The 12,692-nt window shown below is 34.3% G+C and overlaps 1 protein-coding gene across 1 annotated transcript in view; it reads left to right on the top strand.

Moving 5' to 3' along the window:
* DDX4 (DEAD (Asp-Glu-Ala-Asp) box polypeptide 4) overlaps nt 1–12,692 on the top strand; it is a 48,653-nt gene that overhangs the window by 15,060 nt on the left and 20,901 nt on the right. The window contains 4 exon segments of the mRNA XM_004678313.2: nt 3,053–3,074; nt 3,076–3,128; nt 4,731–4,781; nt 7,755–7,814. Of these exon segments, the coding sequence (XP_004678370.1) occupies nt 3,053–3,074; nt 3,076–3,128; nt 4,731–4,781; nt 7,755–7,814 (186 nt within the window).

The raw sequence follows: 12,692 nt of genomic DNA, 5'->3' as shown, positions 1-12,692 counted from the left end.
TAGGGAAGCTCCATGTTTAGCAATTTGAGGAACCTCCAAACAGTTTTCCATAGTGGTTGTACTAGTTTGCATTCCCACCAGCAGCCCAGCACCCATATTTTTAGGATATGATGAAAGTAGTTAATCATATACAATTTTGAATGTGGCTTTAAGAGTTTAATTAACAGCTGTATTTAGGGTATTATAAAGATTTATAAGATAGTTTGATGATCACAAGATGATGCTTTGATATTTTTTCTAGTGATAAGGTGGCAGTTAATACTGTTTTTGGAATTCTAGTTTGATTTTATTTAATTAATGTATTTTTAAAGATTTATTTATTTATAAATACAGAACTGGGTATGGGCCAGAGGTGCAGGGATGGGGAGAGGACTCAACTAGAGACAGAATAGGGTGCAGAACCGGCAGATTGACGAAGTACACTGCTGCGGGGAGCAGTGGGCTGGTCAGGAGAGGTCTGCCATGCCATGTGGTCATCTCTGGGGCTGGGGATCAAACTTGTGAAGTGGCTGCTTCTAGCATCATAGTGCTGTGCTTTAACCCATTGCGTCACCAGGAAGGGGCCCAATTTTATTTTTTAAAACATTTTCTTTGTCATAGCACCTCTACCCTCAAAAATTTTAATCTAGTGGCAGAGAAATACATGGAAAGAAATATTACTAAAAGGATATACACATTATATCCTGCATGAAAGTGGTACTGAAGACTGAAATTTTCTTTTTCCTTTTTTTTTTTTTTTAATATCATTGATGCATACAAGAACTGGGTAACAGGCCAGGGGGTGGGGGATGAGAAGATTCACCAAAGACAGAATGGGGAACAGAACAAGCAGATCCTACTGAAATACAGTGCTGAGGGGAGCAGCAGGTGAGACAGGAGAGCTCTGCTGCACCATGTGGGTCAGCTCCCTGGCCGGGAATCAAACTAGTGCTATAGTGTCTGTGGATAACTTCATAGTTGCTGTACTTTAATTCATTGCGCCACCAGGGAGGCTCCTTTGAAGATTTCTGGAAGATTTTATGAAATAGATGTCCTTTGAACTGAACTTTTGAAGAGTAAAAATTTTGAAGGAAAATGGGATGCTTTGCTGACGGAACTGTTTGTAGGAAGGTAAAAATATTAGATATTCAGTGTGTAGTATGGGAAGTTGTTTGGTATTTGCATTAAAATATTAGGTTTCTATTGAATGGAAGAAAATATTTGGATACCAGACACCTGATATTCAGTTAAGGACTGATACTAAAATAGATGTAGAGCTCATAAAACTACAAAACAGAACAAAAAACCTAATTTAAAAATGAACAAAAGAACTAATAGTTATCTATCCAAAGAAGACATTAAAATGGCCAGCAGACATAAGAAAAAAAATTACAATCACTTATTAAAGAAATGCAAATCAAGACCACAGTGAGCTGTCATTTCACACCTGTAAGAGTGGCTCATATCAAAAAGACCAGAGAGAAGTGCTGACATGGATATGGAAAAAAGGGAACCTTTCTATACTGCTTATGGGAATGCATACTGGTCCAACTCCATGGAAAGCAATATGGATGTGTTTCAAAGCACTGTTTACTATAGCTAAACTCTGATAAAACCTAAATGCCTCAGAACAGATGAGTGGATCAAGAAGATATGGTGTGTATACACACACACACACACAGACACACACAGTGGAATACTAATCAATGATCAAAAAGATAAACTCATACCATTTGCAGCAACATGGATAGAGCTTGAATGGATAATGTTAAGTGAAATAAGTTAGAAGGAGATAGGTAAATACCAGATGATGTCACTAATATATATAATATAAAGTAACTAAATTAAGGTAAAGACAAGCTGGAAAATTAACCCTTGGCAACTGACTATAGACTGAAATACCAATATGGGAAGGGTTTGGGGAAGGAAAGAACAAAGAGGGAAGGAAGCACAGTGGTCTATGTTGGTAGAATATAGGTGACTTGGTGGGTGCACTATGGTGGTAATACCTTTTGGGGGCATCCCAATATATCCTCAGTTAAAATGAATAAGTTACTTAATTTACTTTAAAAATACAAGTAAAATAAAAGTGTTGGTGATATGGGGAGAAATTGGAATCCTAGTGCACTCTTAGCATAAATGTTAAACATGGTGCAGTCACTATAGAACATTGTATGAAGACTCCTCAAAAAATTAAAAAATAAGATTATGATTCAACAAATAAAAATGTTTGGGTGTTCAGACTTAAGTAGGGAATAAAAGTTAAGAGGGTGAGCCCTCTCTCTTGGCACAATAGGCTAAAAGCACAGCACTACAAAGCTAGCCGCAGCAGCTTCAACAGAGTTTGATCCCCATCCAAGAGGTGACCCACATGGTGCGGCAGACCTCTCCTCTGTCTTGCTGCTCCCCTCAGCAGTGTACTTCACCAGCTGGCCTGTTCTGCTCCTGACTCTGGTGAGTCCTCTCACTGCCCCCGGCACCTCTGGCCTGTACCCCAGCTCTGTTTGCATAAATAAATAAATCTTTAAAAAAATATTTTAAAAAACCTTACAGCTAAGGGAAATACTATGAAGGTTGGAGAAGTGAATGAAGGGAGTGGCAGTTTTATTTTCATTATATGGCCCCTAATTTTAATTTTAAAAGTGGAAAGATTGAGAAAAATGAATTAGAACAAGAGTATAAAATTATGTTTTATAGAGGGGCATAGTGTAAATAACTTGCTCTGTGAGGGTGAAGCTGGGGTTTCAGTATACAGAAAATCACAGTTGGATAAAGGTCACTAGTAAAGTAGTAGAAAGCTGTATTTCACCACTGATTTTTATGTTTTTTACCTTGGTATTATAATTTAAGAGTTTTAAAGAAGTTATAGATAGATTATGTCTGTTTAAATTGTAAGTTCCTATACAACTTACTCCTCATCCGTGGAAACCCAAATGAACCCAACAGGTTCATTTAGTTCCTAGATTTTTTTAATTAAAAATTTTAATTGAACAAATTTCCTTATTTATTTTTCCATATTTTTCATAACACACTTTATATGTTAAAGATATTTACTCTATCTGAACTTTTTCAGATCCTGGCAAGTCTAATAAAAAAGAATACATCCACAATGGGTGGCTTTGGAGTTGGAAAGGGTTTTGGAAACAGAGGTAACCTGATTAGGATATTTTACAATCAGAACATGAGTCACCCCAAGTCTTTAGTCTTTGAGTTTATATTTCCCTTTAAGATCTTTAGAAAGTATGTGTTTTTTTCTGTAGAATCACAAGGAAATATTTTCACTTTTCTAATCATAACTTATAGCAGTTTATGCTGCTTTGGGTGTGACTGCTGTTCCATTTAGCTTTTTTTTTAATTGTCATGCTACCTGTATTCAAGTTGATTTACTCCACTGGTGAACTCCAGTTTGTGTGGCTTTTGGTTTGCTTTTAACACAAGATCTTCCCTTTTCTCCCCAAATAAGAGAGCAAACTTATACTTCCAAAGAAGAATTTGAATTTTTATTGGTAGAGGAATAAAGAACAAGAAGAAACTTTGAAATTTTTTTTTCTCTTAAAAGAAAAAAGTTCTGAAGATCAGAACTTGGGTAGCGTTTAATGAAGATCAAGCACAGTAATGTGTAAGTGGAAGATCTTCCCAACTATTTGGAAACCCAACATTTGACTCTTTTTGGAAAGGGGAATATGGTTGAGAAGTACCAAAATTATAGAGGGCATTAGAATATAATCCTTATCCGAACTAATTTCAAAGAGTGCAGATATTTAAGTGATAAAATAACAAACTTAAGTTTGTGAAAATAAACTCTTCTGTAGGGATTTTTATTTTGAAATTTTTACCTGTTCAAGGGAGAAATTTTTTGTCATCCAATCAATATCAATACCATAGAACACTTACTTCCAAATGCTAATTGTGTATTCCATTTCCATGGAGTTTGTGATAGATGTTAGATTTTGTTGAATCTTGGATGTTAAGTGACTTGATATGTATACATTTTGCATAAAAACTTAACACCTGTCAAATAGTAGGTAATTAATCAAATAGGTAATTAGTCCTGTATTAAGTAAGTCGTAATTCAATTTATACTTTATAGTTTGTCATTCAGTTTTATGGCATATATTCCCTATATATCTTTTCACTAAAGATCATTTAATTAAGACTCCACATTTAAAATTTTTATGGCTTATTATGTTGAATTTAAATGATGGATTCATTTAAAGTTAATTATAGAGGCATGTCTGTATGTTCCACAGGTTCATAAGACACAGGTTTTTGTTAAAGAGAAATTAGAAAGCACAACTTGATAAAGGTTTTTTAAAAATTCTGTTAAGAAAAGTGGGCAGTTCCCTTGTTATTTAGAAGGAAAAAAAATATTGAATGGTGGACTATAACTTAGATGTATTTTTCAGTGGATGAAGAGATTATGTTTTAATTTATAAAATCTTAAAATTTGGTATATTCAAATTAAAATTTGAATAGAAAGTATATAGTAGTTATAGTTCATGTACCCCTGTTGTATCCAGGTACATAGTAGAGGAATGTATGACTTTTGAGGTAAAATTGGTTGATATTTTAACTTTAATAAACTGACAAAAGGTAGAAATTATAATGCTACCTTTATGATTGTCATTTAGTTTTTATATGTATTGTGTATGCAGATTATTTAAAGGGACATCATAACTAGTTGCCTTCTTTTTAAGTATAGTTCCAGGTAATGGTTACTTTCACATATTTCCAAATTATATTTTGTATAGGTTTTTCAAATAACAAGTTTGAAGATGGTGATAGCTCAGGTTTCTGGAAAGGTAAGTTCATTTTTTTTGGTAACTTTTAAAATTTCAAGTCAAGAGTAAATACCAAAGAGAGAGACTAAAATTGAGTTTTAGTCTGTTCCTAGTTCTGATTTATTTAAACCAAATTTTATAAAGCAATTCTAAGATCTAAGATGTAACCTAGAATTAAGACATTCTAAAAATTGTTCCTATTATCACTTCCCTTACTTAAATTGTAAAGTGCAACATTTTGAATGCTGTTTTTTCATAAAGTTAAGGGGGGGGTAGTGTAGAAAAAGAAACTTAAGAATCAAACCCCACTTCCATAGTCTTTTTTGAGTACAAATAAGCCTTGGCAATGGAAAAAGATTATTGAGAATGTGGGTCACTACTGAACTCACACTGTGAAAACTACAGACCTCTGTTTTGGATGAATACCGGGAATGAGAATAATGTATTGAGTAATCAAAAGATAAACCATAATAATTGTGTTTTCCCAGAAGAATCTGATTGAGTGGATTTGTGTGATGCCTTAAATCTTGTATTTAAAGAGCCTCTTTTGTTTGGTAATCACTCACCTATGGATTCTTTTCAAAATAATACACTCTGTTTCATGTATCTCTGCTATCTTCCAATTGAATGACTTGCAATAAGTTGATTAATTTCTCCAATTCAGTTTTTCTATTCTGTAGAATGGAGAACCATCCATTTTATAGATTGTCAAGTAGACTATGTAGACTACATAAAAATCAAGTAAAAAACATGAAGCTTAGTGCCTGATATGATCATGTAAACAGTAGGTGCCATCTATTTTCATTAAATACTTGAGACTTGATCTGACCCCCTTAGTTGATTCTCAAAATGAAAACGAAACCTAAATCTCATCACTATAAAATGATTTTGGAAAAAGATAGCTTTTTACACATTAAATAGGACATTGGCAGTTTAATCTTCCTTGTTTGTCTCAGCTTTTTCTTCTATTCCATTCAGATGAAAACATAAAGAGCTAATGCTGGAGAGAAGAAAAACATGACCATTTTTATTCTTTTCATTTTTACTTGACCTAATCTCCCAACCTTTAATGAGTATTCCAAATATATTTTCACTTAGCAGAGACCTTCCTTACCAGTTGTCTCCTTTCAGTGTGGCCCAGAGTGCTTTTCAGCATCAATTTGTTTCTCACAGCACTTGAGAGAACTTCTTTCACCAAAATGGTACTTTCTTCTCTTTGGCCATTTCCTCTGTCAATCATTCTTAGTTCCCCATAATTAAAAAAGCACATGTGTGAATTGAATTTTTTCATTGTCACAATGGTTCTTAAACCCAGGAACAAGTTTTGGCATCTCGACAGAAACTTTGTACGCTAGTGATAGCATGTTTTGTAGTTATTTTTCTCTGCAACCTATTTTCCTGTAAGTGTAGTGATTAGAAAGTCAGGTTTTGGAATTGAATTACCCTAGGTTTAAGATCTATATCCTCCTCTTCCTGTTAGTTATATAACCTTGAAGAGTGTTTTTAACTTATGTATGTACATAGTGAATACCAACTTTAAAGATTTTGTGAAGATTTAAATAATACATATAAAAGTGCCAGACAGATACGTGTTACTGTTATTTTTATACATTTAATAGGCTATAACTTGGGATCATTATCTCATTTGTTCTTTTGGCTTTAATTTCTAACTCTACAGAGACTTTTAAAGAATAATTATTTATTTTGAAAAAAGACCCATAGATATTGCAAAAAACAGTGCATAGGGTTTCCTTCTCCCAATTTCTCATTAGCTTATTTTCATTCCCATTGTGGTAAAAATAATTTTAGGTGTATTTTAGGGAAATAATTGGCCAAAGGTAATGTTCTTACCAGGTTTCAAATTAATTTATACTTCTTTTCTATAAAGGCAATATATAATAACTAACATCTTTGTTATTCCAGAGCCAGTCTTAAAAGTTCTTTCTTTCCTAATAAGTTTCTTATAATGTTAAGTTCTGCTTCCAAGAAACTTGATGTTAGATAACTTGCTTCAAGTTGTCTTGATGTTAGAAGACTCTTTGGGTACACTTAGTAGTTTTTCACTTCATTTCAAATAGGGGTCTGCAACAAGAGCTCTGGATTATTGTTTATAGTAAAACAGTATTGTTTCATAGGTTAGTACTTTTGCACAAGAACTTAAGCTTGGTAAGTTGTTGAGCCAATATATGTCATCACAGTTACTTAAAATTCTAAGATATGAAATAATAATGACATATTAAAAAACCCCGAAACCCACTATATTTCCCATATGTGGCTTCGTTGGAACCTTCTAGAAAGTTTAGTTATTACTATAACAAAGTTATATTAATAAAATATACTTTCAACTTTGAAAAATTATTCATTCTTCGATATCACTCCACAATTTCAAAATAAATACCTCTGGACATAGATCCTGGGAATTTATTTTTAATCATTTTTTCAGATAATTCTTAAGTAATCTTCAGTGCAGTTATCTTCATACAGCTAATATTTATTTAGTCTTTGGTACTGTTGCTTGATAACATTGTTAAAAATAGAAAAACCACAATATTCCTACATTCTTTTGCTAGGATGGATATAGGAAAATTGCATATATTAAAAACACTGATGTCTCATTTATTTAAAAAGGCATATTACAGAGAAACTATGGTATTTTAAAAACAAGACTTGTTATAGACCACTAAAAATACATGACTACCTAATATTTTAGATATTCCTGAAAACATTTTTAGTTAAGCTGAAATTTATGAAAATCTTATTTTGGCTCATGTCTAACCCTTAGCATATAGCAGGTTCTTAATTATACAAGCAATAATTCATTTTTTAGATAAATGTAAGTAATACCTGAATATATCTTTGTATTTCTGTTAAAGTTATTTTAAGATGGAAAAGCTCATATTTTAACCTAGGAAAGTACTTATTTTTTCTTATGACAGTGCTGTTCTTTAAGGTTAATTATTTAGATGTTATTTACATGTTAAATTTTTATTCAAGAGTCTAATAATGACTGTGAAGATAATCAGACACGGAACAGAGGGTTTCCCAAGAGAGGCGGTAAGGACCACATTTTGGAACAACTTGTACTTAAGACAGAGATTTAAACTCACAAAACTGATTTTGAAAGAGCAGAAAGCAAAAACATTTTGATGGCAAAAAACCCTTAAATGGGGTACTTCGTATGTTTTATGCTATTAATACCTGAGTAACTAATTCAGTATATGTCCATTTTTTTTTAAAGATTTATTTGTGCATACAGAACTGGGGTACAGGCCAGAGGCTCAGGGGTGGTGAGAGGCTTCACCAGAGACAGAGCGGGGAACAGAACAGGCAGATCGAGGAAGTACACTGCTGAGGGGAGCAGTGGGCGGGTCAGGAGAGGTCTGCCACACCATGTGGTCACCTCCGGGGAAGGCAGGGATTGAATTCATGCAAAAGTGGCTTTAGATTCTCAATGCTGTGCTTTAACCTGCTGCGCCACCAGGGAGGGCCAATATGTCCATTTTTTAATGTCACTAGATTCCTCCCCTCCCCCTTAAGATCTCCATAATGTGTCACAAAGTACAGAAGAGGAACTGTGCAACTCTTGGTCAGTCACAAAACAAATGATGAGGGGGAGGGAGTCTTTTAGTGACTAGAAGTTACCATTTTAATTAAGCCATTTTACTGGTCTTTCATATATATATTTTTTAAAGATTTATTTTATTTGTACATACAGAACTGCGGTACAGGCCAGAGGCTCAGAGGGTGAGAGGCTTCACCAGAGACAGAGTGGGGAGCAGAACAGGCAGATCGACGAAGTACACTGCTGAGGGGAGCAGCGGGCTGGTCAGGAGAGGTCTGCCACACCATGTGGTCACCTCCGGGGCGGGTGCGGATCGAACTTATGTGGAAGTGGCTTTAGCTTCTTAGTGCTGTGCTTTAACCTGCTGCACCACCAGGGAGGGCCCAGTCTTTTCTTTTTTATGGTGCTGTGTAAGAACTGTTTTCTCTAAAGTCATAAAGGTATTCTCTTCTATTTTCCATTTAAAACTTTATCTTTTAATTAAATGGAACAGCAATATTTTTCTTTTTTTTTTTTCGTTTTGCCTTCTGTTATAGTAAATATATATATATATATATATAAACACTATCTTTTTAGTTCCCATATTGAAAGGCTAATTATAATTCACTGAATTTACTTTTGTATGTAGGATAAATAGGGCTCAAGATATTTTGCCCCAGTGTGCATGTCTAGCTGAGCCAATATCCTCTGTCCTAAATTTGTGTATAAATGTGAAAGTGTTTATAAATTTCATTTCATTGGTCAGTTTCTCTATCTTTGTACCAACGTAATGTAGTCTAATTACTGTAGCTTTATAATAAGTTCTGATAGCCGGTAATGTAAATTTTCCCAGTTTGTTCTTCAAAATTACCTGGATTACTCTTATTCCCCTAGGTTTATCAGCTTCCAGAAAAAATTCACATCAGACTTTTGGCTGGGATTACAAAATCAATATGTAGATTATTTTAAACCAATTTTCCAGATAGTTCTTAAACAACCTTCAGTGAGTTACCTTCATAAAGCTAGTATTTAGTCTTTGGTACTGTTGTTAACATTGTTAAAAATAGGAAAACCACAATATTCCTACATTCTTTTGCTAGGATGGATATAGGAAGGTTGCATATATTAAAAACACTGATGTCTCATATTTATTTAAAAAGGCACATTACAGAGAAACTATGGTATTTTAAAAACAAGACTTGTTATGTATTCCATAGACCATTAAAAACACATGACTACCTAGTAGTTTAGAATGAGTATCTGTTACTATCAAATCTTCTAGTACATGAATCATACCATTTATTTAATTCTTCATGTTTTCCTACTGGTGTTTCATAATTTTGGTGATAGTCTTTATACCTCTTTCTACACTTGAGTACTTGGTATTTTGTGATACATTTTTACAGATGTGCTAATACTTTGTATAACATAAAGCTCGCCATTTTTAAGTTTATACATTACTGATATTAAATATACTCATTATTTTCTATGAATCACTTTTTTTTCAAAAAGCCCTATTTCTTTTAGTGCTTAGTCTTATTTCCTCCCTCTCCCCATCCTCTGACAACCACTAATCTACTTGCTATGGCTTTGCCTATTCTGAACATTTCACATAAATGAAACTATGTAACTTGGGATCAATCTTTTGTTTCTGACTTCTTTTGTTTAGCTTTGTTTTCATGGTTCATCATATTGTTGCATATAACAATACCTATTTCTATGATTGAATACTATTATACTATATAGATATACCAATTCAGTTCATCAGCTGATGGACATTGGGTTGCTTTCCATTTGTGGGCTAGAATAACTTACATTGTTATAGATATTCATGTGTATATACATGTGTGAGCATGTTTTTATGTGGGTTATGTCATAGATTTGGAATTGTTGAGAGTCATGTAGTAATTCTTATGTTTAGTGTTTTGAAGAACTATGAAAATGTTTTCTATAGCACCTGCACCATTTTATATCCCATCTGTAATGTATGAGGTTTTCAGTTTCTCTACATTCTTACTAGTATTATTTATTGTATGCTTTTGATTGTAATCATCCTAGTAGGTGTAAAATTATAATATCGTTGTAGTTTTTTTTTTAAATAGATTTATTTGTGCATACAGAACTGGGGTACAGGCCAGAGGCTCAGAGGGTGAGAGGCTTCACCAGAGACAGAGTGGGGAACAGAACAGGCAGATCGATGAAGTACACTGCTGAGGGGAGCAGCAGGTGGGTCAGGAGAGGTCTGCCACGCCATGTGGGCACCTCTGGGGCAGGCGGGAATTGAACTCATGCAGAAGCGGCCTCAGATTCCCAGTGCTGTGCTTTAAACTGCTGCGCCACAAGGGAGGGCCATATCGTTGTAGTTTTGATGTACATTACCTGATGACTATAATGCTGAGCAACTTTTCATGTATACTTTGGAGAAATGTCTGTTGAGATCCTTTGTCCATTTTAAAAAAATGGGTAATTTGTTGTATTGTACTAGAAGTCACGGGCGTGCACGCACACACACACACACACAAATACATACATACATATGCTTGGTACATTTGTTATCAGATAAATGACTTGTGGATATTTTCTTTTTCTACGGATTGACTTTGCTTAATAGTGTCTTGAAGCACAAAAGTTTAAAATTTTGATGCATTCCAGTTTACTTAGTTTTTCTTCTGTTGCTTGTACTTTTGGTGTCTTACCTAGAAAATCTTTTGCTTATTTCATGTAGATTTTCAACTGTTTATTTCTAAGGAATTTATAGTGTTTGCTCTCATATTACGTGTCTGATTAATTTTGAATTCAATTTTGTATATGGCATAGGGTGGGGCCAACTTCCTTCTTTTGTATGATTTCTAGTTGTCCCAGCACCATTTGTTGCTATTGATGTTGAGCACTCTTAATCCTGCTTGGAATTTGTTAAATTTCTTGGATGTGTAGATTGATAGTTTTAATAGAATTTGGGAAATGAACTGCTATAACATAAAATTTGTCACTATTTTTAAGTGGTATTAAATATATTCAAAGGGCTGTACAACTGTCATTACTAGATATATCCAAACTTTTAATCATCTGAGCAGAAACCTGTAGCCATTAAGCGCTAATTCTCCCCATGCCTTTTTATTCTCAGTCTCTGATAACCTTTATTCTGTGTTCTCCTTGGATATGCCTAGGCTAGATATTTCCTGTGGAAGAATATAATATTTGCCCTTTGGTGTTTGATTTAATTTCATGTTTAGTGTTCATCCATGTTATGGAATGTGTCAGAACTTCACTCCAAATTTTTTGACTGAATAATATTCTCATAATAAACACACATCTATGTATGTGTATATATACACCACATTTTATTTAACCAGTCCTCTCTTGATGTTTACTTGGGTTTCTTACTCCTTTTGTCTATTGAGAGTAATGCTGCTATGATCATTTATCAGTTGGAATCCCTATTGGGGTATCTTTTGGGTCTATGCCTTGAAGTGGAATTGCTAGAGAGTGGGTATGGGGTTAGATATAATGTGCCACAAAATTTTACTATTCTTAAATGAGAATCAATCTTTTCTTTTAAATGGATGCTCACTGGTTAATTTTCAGTGTTTAAAAGATAATTCTGACAGTTATGGCCCATATCTTTTGGCATAACAAATTGGACTGACTGTACCATTTCACTGATTTTATTGATCTTTATCCTTTTAAGATTTTTATTTTGCTTGCTTGTATATAATTGATTTTTACATACTGAAGTTTCAGTGAACTGGCTATATTTATGGTAAGTACCTTTTTTTAAAAAAATAAAAAGGATGATCATATTTCTATTTTACAAAGTTTAAATGACATATAGACTCATTCTTTTTGAAGATTATTACCAAACAGTAAAAGAACTATAAGACCTTGTCAATTTTCCCTTAGAAATGTGGAATAGAACTCATGAAGGGGGCACTCCGTGGTGGTGCAGTGGGTTAAAACACAACACTACAAAGCTAGCAGCAGCAGCTTCAACATAGGTTCAATCCCTGGCCAGAGAGGTGACCCACATGGTGCAGCAGGTCTCTCCTGTGTCACCCACTGCTCCCCTCAGCAGTATATACTTCATCAATCTGCTTGTTCTATGCCCTGCACTGTCTCCGGTGAATCCTTTCACCACCCATGCTCCTCTAGCCTGTACCCTAGTTCTATATGCATAAATTAATAAATCTTAAAAAATAAACAAAAAACTCATGAAGGGAATAAGAACACCTTTAAAAAAAAAAAAGATAATGTGGCCCTCCCTGGTGGTGCAGCAAGTTAAAAGCACAGCACTGAGAATCTAAAGCCGGTTCTGCATGAGTTCCATCCCGGCCTGTCCCAGAGGTGACCACATGGCGCAGCAGACCTCTCCTGGCCTGCCCGCTGCTCCCCTC

Source organism: Condylura cristata, unplaced genomic scaffold, assembly GCF_000260355.1.
Source record: "Condylura cristata isolate star-nosed mole 26May11 unplaced genomic scaffold, ConCri1.0 scaffold00007, whole genome shotgun sequence".
NCBI classification, from domain to species: Eukaryota; Metazoa; Chordata; class Mammalia; order Eulipotyphla; family Talpidae; genus Condylura; species Condylura cristata.
The sequence above is the reverse complement of the archived record's forward strand: the minus strand, read 5'-3'. Positions and strand labels throughout refer to the sequence as shown.